This window comes from Bos indicus x Bos taurus, chromosome 26 (genome assembly GCF_003369695.1).
Source record: "Bos indicus x Bos taurus breed Angus x Brahman F1 hybrid chromosome 26, Bos_hybrid_MaternalHap_v2.0, whole genome shotgun sequence".
Taxonomy (NCBI): Eukaryota; Metazoa; Chordata; class Mammalia; order Artiodactyla; family Bovidae; genus Bos; species Bos indicus x Bos taurus.
The window spans coordinates 29836647-29863197 of NC_040101.1; the positions used below are offsets into that span (position 1 = coordinate 29836647).

General features: G+C 48.9%; 1 protein-coding gene across 11 annotated transcripts in view; it reads right to left on the minus strand.

Annotated features, from left to right (window-relative positions):
* The window catches only part of PAX2 (paired box 2), a 90322-nt gene that overhangs the window by 39472 nt on the left and 24299 nt on the right, over positions 1–26551 (minus strand). For 7 of the 11 annotated variants that reach the window (XM_027528659.1, XM_027528655.1, XM_027528656.1 and 4 more), the window contains 3 exons: positions 8456–8541; positions 6835–6954; positions 1260–1328 (listed from right to left, as the gene is read on the minus strand). In XM_027528659.1, coding sequence (XP_027384460.1) covers positions 1260–1328; positions 6835–6954; positions 8456–8541 — 275 coding nt within the window. The remainder of the gene's footprint in view (positions 1–1259; positions 1329–6834; positions 6955–8455; positions 8542–26551) is intronic. The other 4 variants (XM_027528660.1, XM_027528664.1, XM_027528663.1 and 1 more) reach the window with 1 other exon arrangement.

Sequence of the window (26551 nt, forward strand, 5' to 3'; positions counted from 1 at the left end):
CGGCCAGGAGCAGAGCGGCTCAGGTAATTGGTTTATCTATCTGGAAGCAGGGGGAGCAATCTCAGCACAGACAGACTAGCAGTAAAGTCTCTTCCTTAAGGCTATTTCCTTTGTCTTTTCAATTGCTTGCACATCCATGTGAGAGAGGGAGAGAGTGTTAAAGAGAGAGGGAGAGGGAGAAATGTTAATTTGTGAATTAATGGCTTTTCTCAGCGGAATTGTAAATTCAAATGTCACCTCACACGGTGACACCACGGCTGGTCTGCTGAAGAAGCAATGATAAGATCCCCCACCTCCCTCGGTGCCCCTCCCTCCCCAAAGATAGCTGCGGAGTGGAACATGCTACTTTTAATTTGCAATAACAACACAACAGAGGTATGCAGTAATGACTGCCTTCTTCTCCCCTCCTCCTGGCTTCCTGCACCCCCCCAGTCCAGTTGGCTCCCCACTTCCTCCCTCCCACCCCTGTGCTCTTCTGAAACAACACCTCACCTCACCCTGGCTCACCCCCCCCCCCAACCCCACCCAGGCCCTGATCACATGGAGGGGCGGTGTGCCTTTGGAATTGACGATGCTGCAACCCTCTCTTCTCCTTCAATAATCAGGGAATTAATGACCCTGAAGTTAAAGTGAGGCTGATACCGAGGCCCTGCCCAGCGTTGGGAAAAAGCCTTCATTGTTTTCAAGCAGGAGGCGGGCAGCAGAGAGGGAGATTCATGGATGGAGATTGAATATGCAATTTTCTTTCACCTTGCCAAGAGCTGCCCCTGGGCTGTGCCTGGCCTAAATTTTTCCTTTTACCATCTCTGCCTTATCCGGCCCTCCCACCTCCCTTCCATTCTTTCCAGAAAATTACCTTCAAAATTGATTTCCACTTTTACAAACAAATATAATGGGAACACAGGAAAAAACTTGGGCCGTGATGAATTAGGGCTGTCAGGTGCTTCCAGGTCTCCTTTGCTTTTGTTTTACTACCCGATCTGCTCTTTGTTTTTCCAAGGGCTGGAAAAAGTGCCCCCATCCACTGAGGGCCTGACCCTCCAGGCCACCAGGGCCTCAGCCCCCCAATCCAGCAGGGCCCAAGGCGGAAGTGAGCCAGGCCCTGAGACTCCGTTAGCCTTTGGTTTCCAGTGGAAGCCTGGGCCACCTCCTCCTAGTCTGCTCTCTGACCCTTAGGAACCCACTCACTAAAGAGTCTCTAACCGCCTCCCCAGCTCTCTCCCCTGGCCCCCTCACCAGGTTCCCTCTGGCCCCCATACCTCTTAAAGTCCAGACCAGATGCAAACCTCCACCTCCTCTAATGTGGGCAGGATCAGTGTATACCTCGACTAGAGCAAATAAGAGACAGACAGACACTGAGAGATCACGAAAGGTAGGCAGGTCAAAGACCAGAGGTAAATCCAGAGACTAGGAGACCAGGCTCCTCTGTGAGGGTCCCCAGCCTCAGTCTCCCTTGTGGTGGGGCCCAGGCCCCGCTGGAGGCAGGACCAGGACAGACCATCCTTTTGCCAACAGGGTAATGCTGACATGGGCCTTTGGGCAAAACTCTACATGCACATCTGTGTCTCAAGACCAGGCAGCCTGAGCACACCCAGGCCTGGCTCAGGACTCTCCCCATCCCCTGGCGCTGGTGTCAGGGACACAATTGTGCACCTGCTCACATTTGATCATCTCTCTGCCTGTATGCACTACCCAGAAAACTGTGTGCCTGCCCAATGCATGGCATTCCATGTCCCTTTCACCCAAAGGTATCAGAAAGGTACAAAACACACAATACCCACATCTGCATAAACCATGTGAGAAAGCACCTATGTGCACAAATCAAACACACATTTCCCAAGGTAAATAAATAAACGTGTGTGTGGGGGCAGAAATACACAGCAATGGAGGGAGGGAGGGAAGACTCCGTGTTGGGGAAGAGGAGGTCCTGGGTTTATTTACACACATCTGAAACACCTTTGGAGGCTAATAAGAGATGACACGTGGCCCAAGCAGATGGCCACAGAGCAAATGTGAAAACAGAGATGGACAGAGCTCCTCCCGGTTACACAGGGAGGCTGGCATCTTTCCTTGGCTGCCCTGGTCCCATCCAGGTTGGTTTATCCAGCATCAGCTTCCCTAGGCTGCTCTGTTTAAAAGGAACCGTACCAAGATGAGGGTGCTGGCACCCACAAAGTTTCCTTTTGACACAACTTCATTTCCCCTTGAAACATAAACCTACCAATTTTTCCTTCCTCCCCAGACACACAGTGAGCCATCTTCAAAGATGGAGTTGGCTCAGCCCATGTCCGTGATCTCATGTAGTCCTCTCCATGGTCCCCGTGAAGTCAGTGCTGTCACTACCTCCATTTTACAGAGGAGAGGACTGAGCTGATGAAGGCCAAGAGGCTTGCCCTAGGCACTACGATGCAAACCCAGCTGCGCCTCCCTCCAGAGCCCTTCCCCACTAAGTCACATTGCCCAGCCCAGCCCAGGCAGGGATTGCCTGCTGGCCTCTCTACCGAATCCTCCTTCTACACGGGGCCCTTTGCAGCCTTCACTTGCTTGAAGCCTGGGATCCTAGATGGGGCAGGAGCTGCTCCTTCCTACAGCATAATCCCTTCATCTGCTCAAAGTCAAACCCCAGCAACACACAAGGGACTTCAAGGAGGGAAACTAAGGAAATCACTTCTCACAGTGACGGCTTCAGCCAAAGCAGAAGGGAGCTATTAAAGGCAGTGACAGGGCTTGGCTGCTTGCAGCCATGCAACCTGCTCTGCCTGCAAACGTACAACTGCACTGCCTTGGCACCACTCAACTGCACAATTCATTGTGTACCTAATTAATGGAAGGCAGAGTCATGGCCCCCTGCAATCCCATGCATCAAAGGATGATACTGACACACCTCCCCTTGCACAGATCTAAAGACTCACACCATACGACTTCATTTGGATTTTTGGACAAGTGATGTAATGGTTCTGGGCTTCACCACCACTGATGGACGGCAATGCTTTAAACCATGGCCAAAAGCAACTGGGTGAAGGCAAAGGACTTTGGTCCTGGAAAAATACAAGAGTCCCTGTTCTGCAGTCACATCAGCCAGCTCATGCAATGTTCGGTGATGCAGTGTCCCTAAAAAGGACTCTAACATACCCACTCATAGTTAGAGCCAAGAAGAGGGACAGATTTCAAGAGGGTACTGAATGGGAATCTACTTTCTCAGACTGATGGATGGCCTGTCTGCCAGGTGCTTTATGACATAACTTCCCCATCTATTCCTGGTCTGTCTACCTGTCTCATTCCAGGATCTTCTGGACTCTTGGGGGGAAGGAGGAGGGTCAAAGCTTCTTGACTAGCACCTTTCTCAAAGGAAAAGTCTGGAGATTTTTCCATCCTTCCAAAGGCCAGGGCATGAGAGGGCATCTCAAGCAGGCTCACAGTCACTGTTGGTTTCCTTTTTCCCCAGAGTCACAGCTGATCGGTCCTTTACTAATGTCCCCACAGATCTGATTGCTGCAGATACTAATAACGCTGTCCATATTCTGAGTGCCAACGCCAATAATGCACTGGGTATTATCACTGTGAACACCAATAACTACTGCTGAGATTGTGTCCAATAATGCCAGCACATGCCGCAGCGATTGTCCTCGCTAATGCCCGCCACCGTGACATTGTTAGAGCTAAAGAATAGGCCGCACACTGTACCCATAGGCAGGAGCAGGAGTGGCTTCCTTGAGGACAGAGACGCTCACAGCTGGTCCCTGGGCTATGACACTGCCAGGGAGATGCCCCCCATGTGTGGGGCCAAAATCAAGCTGGCCTGGCAGGGGCACAGGGCCCTCCAGTAGGAGACCTGTCCCTCCACTCCCGCAAGGTCTAGTGCCTTGATGAGCACCCTTTTCCCATCCCAGCCCCCCTCAGGTCCCTGGGCCAGCTCTCTCTTTCGCCTGCAGTGCCGGCGGTCCGGGAGCTGAAGGACACACCTGGGTGTCTCTGCGGCCCATGCCCGAGGCTGCCTCCTGCGCCCGGCCTGCCAGCCGCTGTGCTACCTTGGCCTGACTGCAGAGTTGGGCTACATCATCTTGACACTTAATTATCTCCCCTGTTCTTAATCATCTGAGCTGCTCCCTAATGCAAACTGGGCCTGGCTGCTTGGAGGTGCCCGGAGTTGGGGGAGGGGGTGGCTGTGGAGGGTCTGCCTTTCCTGTCCTCTCCCTTCCCACCTGGCCCGATGGATCAAGTGCGTGGATCATGTGTGGTGTGGGGTGTGTGTGTGTGTTGTGGCACAGGGTGGTCAGGGAGAACTGGCTTTCCTCATAGGTTCTGGCCTCCATGAGGGAAAGGACAGCTCCATCTGGCCTGGCATTGGTCAGAAGGAAGGGTGAGTCAAGGCAAAAGAACCACCCCACTTCCCCAAAAGAGAAGCAGGGTCTCTGATCCTTCTTGCCACTGAGCTAGGCCTTGGGGTACGTATTTATGCAATAAGAGTAAATTTAGAGACTGCCATTACCTCTCACCTAGAATTCAACTGCTTCCTGAGGTGTCTCCCTGCTGCCATCGCTACCACCACGCTGGACCCAGCCCTGCTCTTGTGCCCTTCCTGATCAGACACTTTTGGTGGCTTCTCATGTCTGCAGGCAAAAGTTCCGTCTTGGCCTGCTCTCCCATACCCCTAACCCCTCCACTTAGCCCTACCTCCACAACTTCCCCTCAGGCCCTTTCATCCAAGCCAAAGCACCCCTGTTTTCTCCGCACAGTACCTTCTGGCCACCAGACTCAGTCTGTCCCACAGAATTTCAACTACCATTGTCTTTGAACTGTGCCGCTCATCCATCTCTTAAGCCCCTCCTCAGAGGGCAGCCCTTCCTGGGGGCTCACTCCTTCCTCTGTCTGAGTTCCCACAGCCTGCAGCCCAGACCTCCATCACAACACAGATATCCAGATACCTGAGGGGCCTTTCTGCTCTCTGGGCTCATGTGTTTTATATGCCCCACTAGACTATAAGCTCCTTAAGGACCAGAATCATATCTTGTTCTGCTCTGGGAACCTAGAGCACCAAGCCTTTCTTATGAGTGATGCCCAGAAAAGGTTCACTGAATTGAATTGACTTGAAACAATGAATGTGATCAATTGCTCAGAGAGGAGAGCACTCTGTTCTGCCCACCTGCAGTGGCCACAGCCTCAGGCTAGTGCTTCTCTATCTCCAGCCTCCTTCCTTGACCTACAGGAGTCCAGGAAGCAGTGGACATGCTTGACCCCAACTTCAGACCAGTGGGGAGGAGTCCAAAGGGGGTCCTGTGGCCTCGCCCAACCCCCTGGTTGTCTCACAAGTGCTAAGCGTTTAAAGGAGAAATCCTCAGGGTCTGAGGCAGAATCTTCCAGATTACTCAGGGTGCTGGGGAGCTTGGTGAAGGCCTGAGTATGGGGAAGCCCCAGGGAGAACTGAGACGCAGGCCCTTTCACACAGCCGCCCCCTGCCCATCAGTGGCTATTGCCAAAACAACCACAATGAAATTTAGTGAGTGGCAAAGGCCGTGGCAGCCAAATGTGTTTGGATATTTTGGAAGAAGGAGAAATAGAGCCAGACAAGCTGTTTTCCTGTGAAACGAGGCCATTAGGGCTTCTGGAAGGAGGCCAGACCCGGGTCATCACTGTCTTGCCAGACCCAGGCCTTTCCTACACACTGTCCCTTTCTGCTGGAGTCCGGGGCTCTCACACTCTCTTTTCCCTCAGCCTGGGCCTAGGGATTCTCAGCTTTGTCTCTTTTCTCCGTTCCTTACCCTCTAGAGCTGTCCCAATCAAGGGCTTGTCTATGCTTGGAATGACTGCAAGATTTACTGTCCAAATAGGACATTTTTGAGAGAAAAAGGAGATGCTGACTGGCCAAGATGCAGAGACAAAGGCATAAATTGAGACTGTCTGGATGAATGCGATATATGGTCCCCCACCTATGTTCATATTTAGAGGGTTCTATTTCATGGGAGATACCCTTAAAAGTTCATCCTCTCTAGATCAGGAAGTTACTGCTTCCCCAGCAGGGACGGTAAGATCAGGGCAGGAAGCAGGCTCCAGACACTGGGGTCTCCCTTTGTCTGGGCCTGCCAGCCCTGCGCCCTGGCCTCATGCATCAAAAGAGAACCAGATGGTCACCAAGGGACCCTTACTATCACAACATTTGAAAAACACCTTCTCCCAAGCTCATCGCCACCACTCTCTCCTCTGATTTTCTTTCCCTGCTTCTCCTCCTCTTCATCCCTCTCACTCTATAACTCCCTGCCCAACAGCTAGCTGCCCCCAAGGAATTACAGGGAATGAGGGGAAGGGCCAGAAAGGAGCCTGGAGGGTGTCTTCTCCCATGGCAAAGAGCAGAGAGGGCCCATGCCCAGCTCCCTTAGTGGTTTGAATGGGCACAGGGTCAATGTGTTACCAAGAAAGCGCAGTAGGGTCAGCTGCACGTGACATAACTCCCCCATTTCCTGATGGGTTGAGATCTGGGGAGGACAAGTCAGTTTAGCTTTTCATCCCCAGGTCAGAAACCAGCTGTCCCCTAACCTCCAAAACCTTCTCATGGTCCATGGTTCCTGCTTTTCCTCCTGGCATCCCACAGGGATGTTTGGGGTGAATCCCGGCGGAAGGTGAAGCAGTTGGGGCTGCTGAGCAGATGGTGAAGCTGACGGCCCCACCAGCAGCCTGCCTCCCTCTCTCCAGGAGCCAGCAGGGTAGTGGAGGGACCTGGGCTTTGCTACTAAAAGTGATCTCACAGCAAAGCAGCTGCGAAGCTGGGCCGAAACCGGAGCTCTGAATCCAAGGACAAAGCATGCACAGGGGAAGCCAAGCCTCTTCCCTCCTCCCTACCTTCATCACGTTTCCTCTTCTCGCCATTGGAGCGAGGGATCCCCAGGATCCCATTGATGGAGTAGGATCCCACTGGATCATTGGAAGCGCTGGAAACAGGAGGGGAGGCAGTACTGGGAACTGGATGGGAGGAAGGAGGAAATGCCATCAGGATAGTGGTTGTGATCGCAGGCCAAAGCCCCAAGTCTGGGGGCAGAGAGAGGCAGAGGGAATGAGCGGGGATGGGGAGCCCATAGTCTCCTTTCTCTGAGATTTAAGGGGGAACGAGTTGCTGCATACAATTCAGGCTCTTCAGTGCTGTCCACCCTGGGCTTAGTGGGGACCAGTCAACCCAGGCCTTCTCTGCAGACCTGGAGATTTCATTCACTCACTATAGGTTGAACCCACTCTTGAGGATGGATGGAAACAGCAAAGCGGACTCAACCTAGAAAGTGGTTCAGGGGTCCTGAGAGCACAGCCGCTTCTTGCACAGCTCATCCCCAGATCCCTGGGGCTGGGCAAATCCATTTAAACAAGTCCCAGCCCATTGTTTCTAGTCTCCTAGGCAGAGTCTTTCCCAGTCCTGATTTAGAGTCTGTGGCTTTCTAAGATCTCTCTGATTCTCTTAGAGACACATGAATGGGCCTGATACTCCCCAGGGGTATGAAGCTCTTCACTCCGACCTGTTGCTTCTGGTCTTGAAATCACCTGAGAAGTTCCTAATTTCCCCTTCAGGGCACAGAGTAGTGAACACATTCACTCGGCAGTGATCAACTCAGGTACAGCTCGATCCAACCCTCCCCCTCAGCACACGCTGCAACCCAGGCCTAGCAAACAGGGCTCCTGCCAACTCCCGGAGGGCTGGGACCAGCCCTTTTCACTTTCTGCTGGTCCAGAGAGAGGGGACAGCTGCCAAGAGGGACAGCAGGAGAAATTTAACCACATCCCAGTCCCTCAAGATCTCACCTATGGCTTCGGCAGCACTGAGCGCCCTTGGGTCAAAGGGAAGACAGTGCGTGGGAGGGAGGGAGGGGGTGCTGGCAGGTGTTCTGGTGGGACTGGTCGTGTCTCTGCAAGGCTGTGAGCGAGGGTCAATAAATGAGGGGGCTGGAGAGGGCAGAAGGTATGGCAGATGAGAGAGAGAGACAAAGACATCAAGCGAGATGAACTGAGAGGAGCGAGACCATGAGGAGGGAGGGGTACAGACAGAGGAAGAGGTCCAGGGCCACCTGGACAGAGAGGAGAGGAGAGGGAAAGGCAGAAGGGGGAGAAAGAGGAGAGAAGACAGAGGGGGAGAGAAGAGAGGAGGAGAATCTTAAAAATTAACAAAACAAAAATGGAATAAGCAAGTAGACATGAAAGAGAGAAGGACAGAGAACAAGAGATGGAACAGGAGGAGGATGGGAAGGAGAAGGAAAACTAGAGAAAAGGGAGGGAGAGAGACAGACACACAGACTGATAAAGGCAAGGAGATGCGGGCAGGAGGCAGAGCGCGGTCCTCGTGAGCTGGTCTCTCAGGCAGATCCTGCACCTCTAGAGAGCGCAGGCCTTGGGCCTCAGACAGTGTGCATTCCCCAGGGCTGGAGCTGCACTGCCCAGCTCTCAGGGGGCCCAGCATTCCCCCTTCCCTAAGTCCTCTTACCAATGGTGTGGCCAGGGGCAGTCACTCCAGTCCCGGCTCCATCCGGCGTTGGGTGGAAAGGCTGCTGAACTTTGGTCCGGATGATCCTGCAACAGCATCACCAACAGCATCACACGTCACATGCCCTCTGATGCCCTGGCCAGCTCCAGCCAAGCCCTATGGAGGTGGCTCCCCCAAGCTCCCTAGCTCCCTCCTCCCTCAGCTGCTCTCTGCACCCCCGCCCTTCCTGACTGCTGCAAGGCAGGAGCTTGCCCTCCTGTTGGTTCTGCGGATCCAGGTTCAGCGCATCCCTGGGCCAAGGCAGTCTGCATTCTATCCTGCAGTGCATTGATCAAATTGCCGTTTGATGTCTGGTAGCAAGGATCAGGGTAGTGGAGCGAGCAGACCACAGCCTCCTTCCCTTTTCTGGGAGTTGCCCTGGTGACTCGCTGTCCACCCTTCCCTTCTGGAGATCATTTTGGAGCTGGCTTTCCTATTGGGACTGTATCACAGTCCTCCAGGATCAGGGAGGGGGTGACATCTCCCCATTTCCTGAGCTAAAGACAGAGTCAGGGAAGGGCTGGGTCACAGTAACCCTTTCGTCTCCAGGGTTCCAACACAGCACACAGTCCCTGTCAGGCCCTGAGCAACTCCTTGAACCATTCAGTGCTTTCACACCCCACAAAGTCCTGTTGCTGCCCAGCTCGCTGGCACACTGGCCTCCTTCCCAGAGGCGTTACTTGAATCTCAGCTTCTTTACCTGATTGGGTGAAGAGACTGGTGCCTTCCCCATGCACTCCAGGTGAGGGTGGGGGTGAGGGCTCCAGATCCAACATTGCAGGGCTGAGGCCTGTCAGTGATCCAAGGGCCCAGGGCTCAGGGACGCAAAAGACCAACCCTAGGGCCAGCATCGAGGAACATTTCCCTCCACCCACTGGTCCATCAGGTGCCCTTGGAAGCCACTTTTCTGAAGGCAAGTCCCCCTCCCCGCAGAGAGGTGTGTGAGCCAAGTTCATCTCAACCGGCCAGGTGAGTCACAAGCTGTGCATGGACTGGAACACTCGCAGGTGGCCAAGATAAGGTCTCTGCCTCCCAGGACTGGTAATAAAATTGGGTAGGGAGGTCACACCCTGAGAAACCTAAGTCACCCCGAGGGAGGGAACAGGCAGTAAGTACCAGGAAGATGCAGGAGAGGAGTCACCTGCTGTGCGTGGGGCAGAGGAAGGGGAATGGGAAAAAAGACACTGAGGAGGTGGAATCTGGAATTTGATGTAGAGCCTCCAAGCAGTGTAAGGCTGAATACACACACACACACACACACACACACACACACACAGACGAGCCAAAGGCACAGAGGATAGTGGAAAAGTCACTGGGCTACATGTCTAAAGTCTTGATTCTGCCATTAATTGGCCGCATAGCCTTGGCCTCATCATTTTCCTTCCAGGCCTCAGTTTCTTCAGTTATAAGGTAAAGAGGATAGATGACAGGCTCTCTAAGGTCTCTTTCCCCAGTGAAAAATAGCACGCTTTTAACGTGAACAAAGAAGTGGGAAAGAGGACGTTATAAGCAGATGCTGGAGGAGGGGGAAAGAAAAGCAAGGGAGGGAGCAGGGGGTGAGGGGGTAATCCCTATCCAGGAACGCTGGAGGGATGTAAGGGACTAAGAGGAAATGAGGCTGAAAAGTTGGAAGTAATGATGACAGCAGTGATTTTTCTATTTATTGAGTGTCTACTATGTGCCTTTATTACTGTACTTATAAAATTTTTAATTCTCATAACAATCTTCAAAGCAATACTATTATCCTCATTTTGCAGACTTAAAGTCAAAACTCAAAGAGGTTAAGGGGCTTCCTGAAGATTACACTGTCAGCTTGTCAGTGGAGATTGTCAAAGAGGGGCGTGTTGGTTGGGATGAGAGGCCTAAGGAGGAGTCCCTGGAGGACATCTCCTAGCAGAGGCTAAAGTGGAGGGCTAAGGGCAGGGGTGGAATTCAGTCTAAAATGTGTACTTCTCATTACGTTGTCAGACCTCCCCCAGTATATAGGAACCAGGTTTACAGGGTCTTAAGCCATGAGTGATTTCTAAACAAAAGGAGACAGGTACAAACCGATGCAGGTAAAGCAACAGTCAGGCACAAGGCCATAAGGGGCTGGTCTCAGAAAAGAGAAGGAAAGGAGGGGGAAAAGGGAATTCCCTGGTGGTCCAGTGGTTAGGACTTGGTGCTTCCACTGCTGAGGGCCCAGGTTCAATCCCTGGTCGAGGAACTAAGATCCCACAAGCCACTCAGGGTGCCCCCCCACCAAAAAAAAGAGAAAGAAGAAAGAATTTGCAAGACACAGTAAAGGCAGAATGGCCAGGATTTGGCAACTAACTGGAGTCAACCATGACTCCACTAGTCTGCGGCTCTGAAACCACAGTGGTGCGTAACTGGAAGGCTGGTGGTTTGTCCAGCTCTCAGGAAGAGGAATGCAGCATGGTGACTGGCTGGTCCTTGACATGCCTCATTTGAGGAGGCAGGTGAGTGCCCAGGTGGAAGATTGTTCACTACCCAGAACAGCAGACACAGATTTAGGAGACTGTCAAAGAAGGGCATGTTGGTTGGGATGAGAGGCCTAAGGAGGAGTCCCTGGAAGACATCTCCTAACAGAGGCTAAGGAAAAGAACCTGACCTTGCACAGCACTCAGAATTGGTCATACAGGAAATGGCAGAACCAGGATCACGTAGTGTTAACCAAGTCAACAGAGAAGAACACTTCCAGAAGGAGAACATAACCCACAGCCTCCATGATGACACCATCCATGGTGACATAAAGTTTGAAGGGAACTGGAAATAAGAAGAGGCACAGATTTGGGGATTTTGGGTGGCCACTAATGACGTTGTGAGAGTGGTCTCAATAAAGCAACTGAGGCAGAAACCAGACAGGAAGAGATTTGGGAGTGGACAAGAGGAGAGGAAGGCAATGAAATAGATCATTGCTTCAGAAGTTTGTAGAAAAGGAGAGAGATGTGTGGAAGCTGAAGAAAGCAGGTGAGTGGAGGGAAGCCTGTTCAGGGCAGGAAAGGCCTGGACATGTCTGTAGGCCAAGGAGAAAGAACTGATGAAGAAGGAGAGGCTGAAGTTGCCAAAGAGAATGTGGGTGACCGCCAGACAAGGCAGAAGAAGGAGAGAACAGAATGGTGGGCACAGGGAGGAGGCAGCGAGAAATGGCATGTGGTGATGTGGCCCAGAGTTTCTGGGTTTGGAGCATGATCATGATGGCAAAGACCTGACAGTCGCTAAGGGCAGTGTAGTCTGGTCTACAGGAGAAGTCTAGAGGCTGAGCAACTCAAAGCAGCTGCTCCTAATTCACTGCAGCAAAAAAGTTTCTGGGGTCTCAGGGGGCTGGTAAGTGGCTCTGATTTGAGGGCTGATGAGCTGTGGACAGAGGGAGCCCCCAGACTGAGGCTGGGTGAGACAGACAACTGGGTGGCCTCATGCAGCTGCTGTCTTTGTTACCCAGAGCCTCTGACCCCTGGGGCGCTGGTGCAGATTTAGCTGAGGCAGCAAGTGATGGAAAATCACTACTTCCTGACAGCGGCTTGGTGGTGCACAGGAGAGGAGCTGGGCAGGATGCCTGCTGTGACTTACTAATGTCCATCCATGCCCCCCAGGCGGTGGACACTCACCAGTCCCCAAAGCTAGATCTCAGAATTTAAGGACCAGGACTGTGGAAACCTGATGGCCATCCATCACCCTCCTGCATCCCATACACAACCCAATGACTCATGGGAATATCCCTAAGGGTTAAATGGATACAGAGGTTGCTTTGGGTGACTGCCTGACACTATTTCCCCCTGTTTCTCCTTCTGTTCCTTCAATTCTTTTTCATTCTTGGCCCCATAAGACAGCCAAACACATCTGTAGCCCCCACAGCTCCAGGCAGAGTTGGCCTGGAAAGTCAAGTTCCCACACATGCATCCTTGGAGGAGACAGTCAGGAGTTCTGAGCACATTTACTGGGGGCCGGGAGGTGCCATTTCCTGCAGAAAGCCTGCCCTGCCGGGGTACCTGCTCTCCACTTCTCCTCCAGGCACACTTTCCTTGACAGGGATGTTCTTTCTCCCCCACCTTCCAGGGAACCTCCTGGAGTTCTCCTTGGCTCAGCACAGGGCCTGCAAGTACTCAGCATCTCCACTCATGAGGCTGTGAGCAGAGCAAAGGGGAGTAGAGGGTGGGCTCCGGGCTCAGTCTGCCTGAGCCCAAGTCCCAGTTCTGTTACTTATTGTCTGTGGAATGAATCCCAGGTGTTTCTCATTCTCTCATCTGTAAAATAAGATGACACTATCTACCTCATAGGACTGCTGTGGGGGTTAAATAGGATAATTCCTGTAAAATGATTAGTGTGATGCTTGGCTCAATAGATGCTAACTATAACTGTAACTACTACTATTATTATTCCTGTGGGTGACCCCCAGGCCAGGCTGCTCTCTATGGAGGGGCTAAACCAGGTGCAGGCGAGGAGGCCACTGAGGCCCATCTGCCCCAGCCTGGTCAACGCAGCTGCTTCCAGGACCCTGGGAGGCGCACTGAGAAGACAGGAAACAGGAGCAGCAGGTGTCAAGCCTGACCCGACAAGAGATGCGTCAGAGACTCTTGGGAAGACAGACTGGGGGCCCCGTCTGGCAGCGCTGGGAAGGGTCCTTAGACAGTAGGAGCAGCAGTTCCCTCAGGACCCAAAGATGCCATGGGTTTGTGGTAGAGCTTTGGAGTAAAGGAGGACAAGGCAGGTGAAGTCCCTCCCTCTTTGGTTAAATTCTCAGGAGGTCTCCACCCCTGGCCATGCTGGAGATCCAAAGAGTCTCATGAGGGGGGACTTCCCTGGTGGTCCAGTGATTAGGACTCTGCTTCCACTGCTGGGAGTACGGGTTCAATCCCTGGTCAGGGAACTAAGATCCTGCATACCCTGCAGTTATGGCCTAAATAAATAAACAAATTTAAAACCAAACCAAACCAAATTAAAAAAAAAAAAAAAAACCCAATCTCAACTGCTCTGTCAGTTAGCATGAAATCAGGTAATGAGGCTCCCATTAACAGTTTGTTAAACTCACGAAGAAAGAAAGACACTCTCGACTCTAAGAAAGCGCTGGGGGGGATTCTTCACTCCTGTTCTGATTTTCTTCCTCCTCTTCCTCCTCCTTCCTCTGCATCTCATTCTCTCTCTCCGCTTCCTATCTCTGCCCCTTCTCTGTCTCCCTTCTCTATGTCTGTCCGTCTGTCTCTTGGCACCCTGAAGTCCCACTGTGGCTGTGTGAGCTTATTGATTCCTGGGAGCTGGGGGAAAGCGGGAGGCAGGGCTGGGGTGCAGGCTCGGGGATGGAAATGGAAGGCTATAAATTATTTGTGACAGGAAAGCAATAGTGGCAGAGTGCTGAGCACAAGTCCTGTGTCACTATTAGATTCCTTTTAGCCTGATGACACTGTAAAAAAGGTTAAGTGTCTGCTGGAATCGTACACCTGGGGGGCCGGGGCAGCCTGGGAGCAGAACAAGCCACTGAGAGCAGGTATATCAATTCTCCAGGCCAATAATATTCCTCTCATTGATCGCCACGCAAAGTTCAAAAATCTCATTACAGCCAGGCAGACCGGGAACTTTTTACAAATCAATAGAATGATATAATGTATGTATACTTAGTACAAATGTATCTATTCATCTATCCATCCATCCACGGTCCGCCTCAGGGTTTCCAAGTTAACCTACCCATCATATTATGTTATGTTATGTATGATATTATATTGCATTATATTATATGATAATAAATGGTGTGCAAAAACTCCCCCTGAGGTGGAGACAAGAAGAGGCCCTATTAGCATTGAGGTGACCTCAGACAGCTCACCTTGGAGGGAGTCAGGTGGCAGCATTTCCAGGGCTGGGCTGCTCAGGATTTCTGGGAGCAGTGCTTCCTTAGCAGAGACTCCAGTAATAAAAACTTATTGTTTACTGAGTATTTACTATGAGCTAAACCCAGGTAGCTCAGTGGTAAAGAACCTGCCTGCCAATGCAGGAGATGTGGGTTCAATCCCTGGGTCAGGAAGTTCCCCTGGATAAGGAAATGGCGACCCAATCCAGTATTCTTCCCTGGAAAATCCCATGGACAGAGAAAGCTAGAGGGCTACGGTCCATGCAGTCACAAAGAGTTGGACATGAATGACCGACTAAACAAGAAAAAACAATGTTCTAAGTGCTTAAAACAAACAGTTCATTTAATCCTCACAACAACACATTTTGCATATAAGGCATATTATAACTTGCCTAAAGTTACCTATTTAAGAAACGGAAAATCTGGAGTTTTAATTCAGGCAGACTAACCCCAAGACCCCTACCCTTAACCGTGAAAACATACTGCCTCCAGGAAAGAGATACCCCAAAGCCCAGGATTCCATGGTTCTGTTCTCTTGTTCTATTGTGTTTTGAGAAATGAAGGATAAGGGACTCCCTGGGATTTAGCATTCCTTTCTATAAAATGGGAGTATAACGCCTGCTGGAACCAGCTGCTGACAGCATGATACACACACGGGACCTCCAAGCATGTCCCCACAAAAGCCTGCCCAGCTACCTAGAACAGACTGCTTTCTCCACTTTGGAAGTACTTCTTAGTAGAACCACAGGTTGGCCCAGGGCCTGGTCATATCGCTGATTTGCTGAAAGTGTCTTTGGAGCAACAAGTCAAGTATTAACATACATGTGTTGTGTACATATATAAACCAGTTTCAGTTGCCTACTTCTAGAGGTTTGCAGAAAATGTTTCACCTCTGGTATGGGGAAAGTCTTTCCTGATTGAGTAAATCAAAGGAACTCCAAGGTAAAGAATGTTTCAGACTAGCTGGCCCCACTGATTGTTAAGAAAATGATGGTGGGAGGGGCCTCTACCAGTGACTTTGAGCTGCCCGGGTATTACAGGCTGGATCATTCAAGAGCACAAAATATTTGCTTCAGCAAAGGCTATTTTGCACAACGAATGCAGGTAATTGATTTAACTCAGGCCTTTGAGAGCTGCCTTCAGCGGGCAGGAGTCCCTGGCTCTGCCCTGAGGCAAATTTGAGCTACAAAAACAGCTGGAGACTTTTCATGGCAGAACCTCAACTGAGATCTCATAGATTATTCAGGAAAATTTTGCCCTTCCCCAGAACAGTTCCTACGTCTCCCTACTCCTGAGAACTCTAAGAAACTGACATTCTCCACTCTGTACATCCCAGGAACTGAAGAACTGAAATTCATCCCCTCCTCCCCACAGGCACCAAAAGCAGACGGTAGCCACCCAGCCCTCCCCGTGGGTAGCCTGGAAGTCCTTCACATGAACTCTCTTTTCCTAGGCTCAGGTTCTACATTTGGTGCAGAGTTTAGAGTTGTTTGCCCACACCCGCTTGCATGCCCCTCAGGTTTCAGTTTGGACAACTGACCATATGGCAGGCAGGGTTCTGTGCATGAGAACAGCCCCTGATGAGTGGAACCTGAGGGCAGGCCCTTCCATTCTGGCTGCAGTACGGATATAATTAGAATACACAGGTTTCCCCTAAATGTGTTAAGAGTTTCTGCCTCTTTTGCTACTTCTCAGAGGTCATAACTGAGCTCCAAGAGATGACAGTCCTACCTAAATGCTTACAGAAAGTTGTCCCCAAACTACCATCCTTGAGCCACTGGCATTAGAATCCCCTGGGGTGCATGCTAACATGCACATCCCTGGAACCTCCTCCAGACCTTACCTTATGCATTTAGAATTGCTGATGGGATTGGGCTCAGAAATCTGTATTTAAGAAATTCTCCAGATTACTCTTAAACTCTCTGATATTTGAGAAACCTAGCTTAAGCCAAGGGGTAAGGAAACCATTCTCGAGAGAGCTGAGAGAACATCTTAGTGAGTTGAAGGTTTCTTACTCACATTCTAGCAATGCACGTCTCCCTCATCAGCTAATTCTGACTCCATCTGACACAGTAAACAAAACTCAAGAGGCTATCAGTTCCTCTGTGGAAACAAACAATAAGCCACAAATAAATATAATTTCAAAATAGTTTTTGGTACCTTCCCAGGCTGATGGGTTCCCAGTGGGTTGCTTAGATGCCAGGCATACTTTCTGCATCAGTTTAGCTTCCTAAGACTGGCACTGAGGATGATAATCCTTCTACCACGTGTCCCTGGGAGCCCAGGCCAGATACAATTTACCAGGCTAGATGGGCCATGGGGCTGGCCCAAGGGGGCAATAGTGACGGTTTATATGATGAATGGTAAGCATATGGATTGATTTAGCTTCAAGATATGCATAGGTTTAAAAATTAAGGGGCAATGTGATTAACTAACCATTTGGAAACCAGTCTGCAGTGCATGCCAAGCTCAGAGCGTGACCAGACTAGCTCCTCTCACCACCGGGCATGCCCTCATCTGTCAGGACTGCCCTGGGCTAGAGTTCGGGTCTACCAGCTGTCCACCGCACAGTCCAGCGGCTACAAGACTGCCTAATGTGATGGTGAAAGGGGTCCCTGTAGACTCGTTGCAGGGACAAGACGTCCCTATCCATCCTTCCCAGCCTTCCATAGGCAAGCAGAAGGGAGCCTGGAGAGGAGAGGTCTTCAGCGGCAGCAGCCAAGGTGGGACCTGCTAGCTGCTGCCTAGTCTGCCTCTGGACCCTCCCACTGCTCACCTTCTTACTCCATATTCAAAAACAATCCATTGGTCTCTCTATGCCTGCTCCTGAAAGAATGTGATGTGGCTAAACCCAACTATTGCTTCCTATTACCTACAGGATAAATTTAAAATTCCTCAACCTGGCCTTCAGAATGTTTCCCAATCTGGCTCTGCTCTGGTTTTCCAACCTATTTCTCTCTGATCCCCTCTCCCATGTAGGGTCCAGCACAGAGCTGAAACCTGTTTTTTTGTTTACTCAATCCACAGTGAGTCCTCCTCTGGACTCTGAGCTCTGTAAGGTCACATGTGACGCCTATTTTTCTCACCATTGTATTTCCCGCACTTAGCAACAGTGCTTGGCATGGTATAAGTACTTAAAAACTACTTGTTGAATAGCAAGTGAATGTTATTACTATTAAAAATAACAATAACATAATCTTAAGGGACATAGTGAACTAATATATGTTCGCTATGTGCCAAGGCACTCTGCTGAGTAAATGGATTCTTTGTTTTTCACAACTCCTTATGAAGACTATTATCCTGTTCTGCAGAAATGGAAGCTGAGGCTCAGAGAGGTTGTGTAACTTGCCAAAGGTCACACAGCTGTTAAGTACCAGAGCCAGGATATTTGAACTTGGGAGCCTGACTCCAAAACCCATGTTGCTAAACACTAGGTAGAATAAGTCAGTCAGATCAAGAACAGGTGGTAAAATCTATGAGACACTGGGCCTGGATAGAAGAGTGCATATAAAAATAGTAAAAGCAATAAGTATCATTTATTTCATACTCATTATATGACAAGCATTATAACAAATGCATTTTCTTATCCAAATCCTAACTATAACTCTCTCAGATGGAGACGTTTTCTATTTTCCTAAGGAGACAACAGAGAGGCTAAGCACCTCGCCCAAGGTCATGTGCTTAACAGCACTGGAGCCAGACTTTGGGTCTGTGACTCCAATGTCTATAGGCCGAACCATATCGCCTCTTCTGGACATTTTTGTTATTAATATTTCTTTTTATTAGCTGTTTGGGCATAAGCAAATTTTTTTCCTTCAGTCTTTTCAAATCCATGATCTGGACAGTTGTGCAAATGCATGTGTAGACAATAAACAGAGACTGAAGGTAGCTGTAACTCTAAACATACCTACCCTCTCCTGTGCACGTGCCACGGTTGTATTTGATAAGCATCCTGTCTGTGTTAGCCTCAATTTCAGGTTAAGTGGTTATGGTTTCACTGTATTTTATACATGAATACATTGGTAGGTTGGAGGGATAGATTTTCTAAATTCTTTGTATCTATCTATCTATCTTATCTGTCTACTTTCCCAATCATGTACACAATTCTGTGGCGATGCTGAATACAAATGTATTTGTCAGTTTCTAGAAACTATTTCTATGATTACTGTATCTTTATATTCATGTCTGCTCTAATGCATTGATCCAAGATTTATAATACTGGATATATTTATCAAAACTCCCCTCATGAATTCTGCCCAGTTATGCCTTTCTGTCAAATCTGTAAGCCACAGTCATACATGACTCCACACACATCACTGTTCTCTTGCCAAGGTGTTTCAGATGCTCACGTCACAACTGTGTTTTTATATTGGTCTGTGCACCGATATTGATGTGCATAAATGTGCATTTGTATACCTGTGTATCTTTCTGTCCATGGCCAGGATGGGGTGGGGGTGGGGGACTGTGGAAATGAGAGAATTATTAAATGCCAAGTAGATGTGCAATAAATTCCATTGATTTTATAAACTCCTACTTGTCTTCAGTCTCCTTCCATTCTTTATCCTGGGGGCATTACAACAAAAACCTATTTTAAATACCTTTACTCCCCCCTCCCCCTCCCCAAAAAAGTGTCAATATTTTATTTGGATTTTTAACTTCGCTCCATAACAGTTGTTTGACCTCCTGACTCGTGCAAGTCACATAAATTCTGGGACTTTATTCAGGAGCCATGTTCCTGCTATTGAATAAGCAATTTGGGAGGGTGAATTAATGACTTGTGCTGTTGCTGGAAAGTCCCTGAAGAAATATTAAAATTGCTTGCAGACTGAATCGATACTCAGTGAACACCCAGCAAGAGGGCTTCGGCTCTGGAATGGCCACAGGAGGCAGGGCTTGGTGGAGGAAGGGGAATTCCCGCACCCAGCCTGGCGAGCCCCCTCCCAGGCCACCTTGCTTGCCCTCCATCCCTGGAGCTCTGTCATTTTCAGCATCGGCCAAGTCTTATTAAACCCCAACCAGTAGACTGCTGATTTGTCCTGTCTCGGGAAGCAGGCTCAGGGGACAGTTTACTCTCTTACTAGCAACGAGAGCCCGGAGGCTTTATTGGAGGTGATGGTCTGGACACATCCACCTGCTGGAGAGATGGGAGGGCGCAGCTGCTGTCTGGCAGGCTGCACTGTGCTGGGGACCAGAGAGCACTGGGTCTGGGGAGGCGGTGGCAATGATCTCTGCTGGGTGTGCAGGAGGGTTGGGTATTGCACTGCTGGCTCCATCTCCGTGTGTGCCCGACCAGTGTTTACTATCACTCAGGTGGCCACATTGTGCATGGGTGTGCCAGTGGGATGGAGTGCTTGAATTGTGTGTGTTACATGTATTGCTGACACATTCTGGCAGTTGGCTTAAGGTTTGTTACTTGATGTTTTGTGGTATTGTATTAAGGTGACTGCACTTTGTGTAACACTGAGTTGGAGGAATTTGATTATTGTTCGGTGGCAATGTCTGTATTTCTGCTTTGAATTATTGCATTCGTTGATCATATCAGCATCTTTCTCTTTCATAATGTATGTCTCAGAGCTTAGGTTAATGGGTGTCTCCTTAGTGATGTGGGTTGAGTAACAATGTTGGATCTGGGTGGTGGTGTATGATACGGTAATTACTTTCTTGGTGGAGCTGTGGGTGAGAAGACCTATCCTTTAGCTTTTTTAGTTCACTCTGGCTTGGTCATTTGCCCTGCTCCTTTCCAGGAGGAGGATTCTAGAGATGCAGGACAAGTCTCTTCTTGATGACCATCTCTACAGTTCTATTATTCTTAGAAACATGCTTTCTCTGCTCAATGAAACAGATCTGATCTTACCACGGTGACACAGGTTCTGGTGCCATCTTCCCTTTATCTGTCTAATTTGGAGAGTTAAACCCCAGGGCCAAACCCTATGCCCGTCTAAAATCTAGATCCCTGGTAGAACTAGAGGAGGATGGATGGGACTAAACTCCCCAGTCCCGACGGGAATAACAACACAAACTCTAGTTCAGAGAATCCCCGGTTCACTCCACTCTGTGACTCTGGCCATCAGCATCTTCTTCCTTCCCAGCATTCCCAGATGATGTGGCTCAGCTGTGGCTTACATTTACAGGGACACACACACACACCAGGGAAGAATACAGAAACTCATACTAGGCATGACTTTCTATTAGGTGCAGAGCCTTTGTTCTGAGCTTGTAAGTAGAAGTATAAATACATCCCTGGGCATGAGACTGCAAAATATACAGAGCTGCCCAAGGAATGCCTGTACTTCCTTTGATCCAAAGCTGATACGAAGTATGGGGTAGTGGAAAAGCACAAAGGTTTTAGAGCCAGTATTGTAGGAGTTCAAATCCTAGTTGTGGTACTTAGCATGTGACCTGAATTAGTTACTCAGCTTCTCTGGATTCCAGTTACATTATCTATAGACAATCCTATAAAGCCCTATGGGGTTGTTTGAAAGTGAAAATGTTAGTTGCTCAGCTGTGTCCAATTATTTGCAACTTCATGAACTGTAGCCCACTAGGCTCCTCTGTCCATGGGATTCTCCAGGCAAGAATACTGCAGTGGGCTGCCCTTCCCTTCTCCAGGGGGTCTTCCCAACCCAGGGATTGAACCCAGGTCTCCTGCATTGCAGGCAGATTCTTTAGTCTGAGCCACCAGGCAAGCCCCTATGAGGTTGTTTATGAGGTTTAAATCAATTAATATATGCAACATGCTTATAACAGTTCCTACTGTAGTAAGTACTTGTTAGCTATTATTATTGAAAACATAGGACTTACCAAGTAAAGTGGCCATAAGATTGTCCTAATCATGTGTATAACCACATATGTTAATGTGAATACAATCCAAGATAAGTCAAGGGGTGTGTGTGTGTGTGTGTGTGTGTGTGATTAAGGCAGAGAAGTGCAAAAATTGCAGTGTGAAGGCACTTGGCTTTCTATCCTTGTGGAGAGTGGCAGGGGTTGGGGATTGATAAGAGTTCACCACTCCCCATCTCCATACTGAGGGCTGTACCCAGGTGATGAACAGGCAGAAAGAAAGATGGTAGCCCTTATACATTTGCAATTATAAAAAAAAAATTCAGGATGATTGAGCTCTTTCAATATTAAAAATATTTACATGTTAAAATATTATTAACTCACTAAAAATATTTACTTTCTAATTTTAAAAATCAGGACTAACAGCTAATAGGTGTCAGTAAGGAATAATGGAATCTAGGCATTAAATTGGGAACTAAAGAAGAGATAAGAAAAGAATCAGAGGAGTGAATATTAACGCATTTGGTATGGATTTTATAGAAGTCCATGGAGCTGGACTTGTTTACCTAACTAGGCCTGAGGGGCAGAGAGAACTTGGGGCCTCAGACTTATTCCACAGGCTTTCCCATAAAGATAGCAAGCCAGACTATATCATGAGTTTAGGAAATGTCAGTTTTCATTTTTGCTCATGGGCACAGATTAAGTAGGAGAAGTCACAGAGTCCAGTTACTTTGAGCCATTACACTGAGGACTTTAAGCCCAAAGTGATTTTTTTCTCCTGATTTTTAAAAATTCTTTTACCCCTTAGTGGTGGAATAACTGCAATAATTATCAACCTCCCATGATTCCCTGGAATATCCAGGTATGCAGGGCCACAGGAGATAGATTTGGTTTGAATTTGTCAGATGTTTGCTCAGTTCTTCCTCTCTTCTTTCTTCATCCTTTACCTTATCTTCATTTTCTCTCCTCTTTTCTCCTCCTCCTTCTATTTATCTCCCTGTCCTCTCCCCTCTATGACATTTAAGAATCGGAGGAACCCTTCAAACCCATCAAATAAGGATTTTTCCCCCATAACCATTTCGTCTTTTAAAAAAACTACTAAATGCAAAGCACCACAACCCATGAAAATGCCATGAAGCCCAGAAAATGCCAACCTTCAGCTCCTCAAGCAATCGTAGGCTCGTTCCAGAGAAGGAGTGTGCAATCATTAAGTACACATGCACACACACACACAGACAGGCTGGGCTCTCAAACTAAGTGGATGAAGGGGGCAATTATCTGACTAATTCTGTTCAATGGTCAGATAACAGTCATAAGGGTTTCTATTTTTCTGGAAGTACACAGAGCAGATCCCCTTCTTAAATCCAGCTGGGCTTGCAGTGAACCATAATTCTCACTGGCATTCATGATACACAATTCTGTTCACGGAATATCCTTTTGGCTCCTCAAGCTTTTTTATTTCAAAGATTTCAGTGTTTATGCATGCACAAGCCAGAACTCATGTACACTGACAGACACATAACCTGATGATTACTATTGCTGTAATAATAACTAACATTTATTGAGTACTTGGTATCTGCCAGGTGCAATTCTAAGCAGGTTTATGTGGAATAATGCATTCAACCTTCACAAGAACCTATGGCAGTGCTATAGCTACATGATTACCTTCCATATTAGATCAGAGTAAGGAAACTGAGGTCCAGAGAGGACACTCCCACAACCACAGAGCCAAGGAGTAGGGGAGCTAGATCATCAACACAATGGACATGAGTTTGAGCAAACTCTGGGAGATAGTGAAGGACGAGAAGCCTGGCACATGAGAGTCCATGGGGTTGCAAAGAGTTGGATAAGACTTAGCAACTGAACAACATAACAACAAGGGAAGCTAGATTCAAACTCCGGCAATCACTTCCCAGAGCCCCCTTTCTTGTGTTCTCTGTACTGCATATGTTTATGTCTGGCACATAAGTCTTTGCTTAGCAAAGACTTTCGGAATGGGTGAATGAAAGAACAAATGAAGGATGGATTACATCTTAAGAACCTTGACATGCCCCTAAGATGGTGCAGTGGGTTCCCTTATGAAGCCAGGCCTATCAATAGCTTAAGCTTTATTTGGACAAAGTAATTTGCCCTCCCAAGCAATTTTCCGGGGAAAGTGTCCAGCAGCCATGCTTGCTCAGATATTAAATGTTCCTGACCACCAGCTCGCCATTTGACTTTCAAGCCAAATCCAGACTCCCTTCAAACCAGATATGAGACCCAAATACATCAAGGATGCTTTCTAACATTTTGTTTCCTAGAATATATCCCTCCAAAAACAGGTGTTTCCCAATACAATGAAACACCAGTGAAATGAAAATGGGTGTTGGTGCTGTGTCTGGATAAAAACTAAGAAATTCAATCAGTCATGCCAACATCTCTAAATCCCCAGATATTTGGCATCATATTGACAATGTTTATAGATGATTGTCTGAAGGTTTGAGTTTTCCTCCAGATGTTTGGGAGTTGCCACAGTCATTAACCTGTTTGTCAGCCAGTGCTCATGCATTTCTAAGAGACATAAGTGAACACTAAAGAGGGAAAGAATAACCCAGAATAAAACAGACTAAAGAGGAGTGGAGCAGCAGCCATTCGATGAAACTAGTCAAGCAGACTCCGTTCCGGGAATGGGCTGCTGCCCTGGAGATCCATTAGAATGTGGATCCAGCTCACCAGAGACTTACGTGCTCAAAGACCTTCAAAAACTTCTTAAGACTGTATTCTTGACTGTCTATCGAACCCTACCCCACCAGATTGCTGTGTGGCAGGGTGGATGGACCAGCCCCAGCATCGGCACAGAGAGCTCATGTTGTGGTCAATCCACCTTCGTACCAACCCAGCCTCAGCCACTCTCCGGACACCTCATGCCTGTGTACATAGTATGTCTACGCACTGTCAATCCAAGCCACCGACTTACACAAAGCTTGTCATAAATCTGGTTTGTGCCTTTGTTCGTGTCCCCATTTGTGATTTAGCACTCTGCCTTTTATCATCTCTCCTACCTCCATTTTCTTTCCCTCTCTACTTTTTAATGCTATTTACAACTTCCTTAGCCATACTGCAGCACAGCAATCTTTCAGTGTCTCTACTGATAAACCCAAATGATGTTTCTTGCCCAGGTTTTCTCTCTATTCGACTTAATTTATGTTTTGGTAAATAGGAACTTTAGGTCGTTCCATTCAATAGCATTTAGAGTTACCACTTTTATCAGAGGGATCAGGGCACTAAAGGACTCCCTGCAAGGCACATTTGTTTATTCTCATGAGTGATCAGCTCTCCCTACGTTCGAGAAGGCTGCGTGCGTGCGGGTGTGCATGCACAGCGTCCTCGGTTAGAGCCTCTATGCTCCACTGCCCTGTGTCAATGCCACTTGGCACTGGCAGGAAGAGCCCAGTGGAACCATTATGTGGACAGCAGCCGGCCCTCAAACTGCTGGAGATAAATCCAAGCCCTGGACCCTTGTCTGCTGATGACCACTTGGTTCTTTGAGGAGCAAGCCCACATCTGCTGGCAAGGCTGCTTCTCCAAACTCTCCCTCCCATATCCGCCCTTCTTCCCTGAACTGCAGGGGAGGCTTGTCAGGACATTACTCACAAGCAACGTCTGGGGTCCCTTCTCCTAGAGGTGGGTGTTGGAGGGGGAAGGTGGGAAATGGGGATAACGCCTCTTTCTCTATTTCTGGGCTATCTATTGTCTTTTTCTCCTTTTCAATTCTTTCCACACCTTCCCCTCTATTTCTAACTCTATTTGACCTTGAACTCTGGCCTCTCCCTTCACACCAGAATGTGTCCCAAGGATGACAGAACCTCCAAAGGAGCAGTTACCTGGCTTGACAGGCCGGGAGACCAGTAGCCAGAGGGGCCAGCCCGTCACTCCACTCCTGGAAATAAATTCCATTGTATTTGCATTTTAATTTTCCACATAAACAAAGGCCCAGAGTACTCGCTTGGGCAGCATCACTGGACGAATTTAATTAGAAATGAAAAGTTTATAGGGCCCTCTTTAATGCGATTAATGCTCAGTTAACATTTATCACATTCGTATGCTGGAATCGCCTTTTTTAAGCAGCCACTGGCCATGAAATGAATTTCTCTCAACTTTTTTTTTGTATCCAACCTGGGAAGCCATCTCTTGAGGAGTCTGCACTGCCCTCCAAGCTGTCTCCCTGGGGTCAGGAATTACTGTGTCTTCAAAGCCAAGTTAAAGGGAGACAAGGGTAGGGAAAGAGGCATACGTGTGCTGGATTGGGAGGGCAAAGGGTGGGAGAGGGAGCGTGAACACAATTTCTAGGAGGGCTGTACCCTCTGCAGCGAGCTGAGTGATCAGCCCAGCAGACTGGCTAAAAGATCTCAGAGTCTCTACCCCCATCCCCACCCCCAAAAAAAGACACTCCCCCGACTCCCTTCCCAACACACATACTCAGTCAAAAGCCAGGCTTTGGCTCTCGCTTCTCTCCATCTCAGCCATCTCTCTTCTACCACTTTTCTCTCTCATCCTGGGCTCTCTTAGACTTTCCTCCCCAGGCCCATGGTGAGCAGGAAAGGCAGCCCTAGTCTCAAGCCCAGGGATACGCCCTCTTCTCCGGCTCTCGCAGTCACAGTCTGCAGGAAGGCGACTGTCCTGGTGTGTCAGCTCCTCCAGAGAGGCAGAGCAGAGTGTGCGGAACACGAAACCTCTTTTGGTCCCTAGAGGAACGATGGCCTTCCTGATCTTATCGAATTCTCTTTACTCTTCCCTTAGAGTCTACTGAGATTCGCCGCCTAACTCAAACCAGCTAACCTGAGTAATGTTGAGGAAGAGAGAGAGAAAGGAGAGGACGAGGGATGAGGGGAGGGAGGGGAGGTACCCACTCCACAGATGATAAAAGGAGATAAATAGCTTGACCTTTGTCCCTATCTAAATGTACACTCCCTGTGAGGACCTCAGCAGACACCAGCCAAGCAGCTGCTGCTAGTATTCCCAGTAGCGTGTCACACACACACCGGTCCCGCATCGCACACGGCTCCACACCCTCACCTCCAGCAGAGTAAGTGCACACGTGCCTGCACACAGACTAAACTGTGCTGGGACCCTCTGTGCACCCAATAGGGCCCCCCTCATCCACCCACTGAGATGCTGACCATCTCATCAACCCCATGATTTTCAGACAACATCCCAAACAGGCGGGCCATCCTGGTGAAGGCAGAGACTTTTGTCCTGAAAACCAAAAATGCCTTCAGCTGGAAACCCTCTGAAAGGCAAACCAGTTTGCTGTTGCCCACTGGACAAGATGGGCAGCTAAAGCCTTTTAAGAGCTCCTGGTGATGCCAGGCCCTTTGAGACAGCTTCCCAGGGCATGAATGCAAGACTTGGCCAGATGCCACGAGCCCACCCACTCTTTCCAAAACAGAGCTACATGG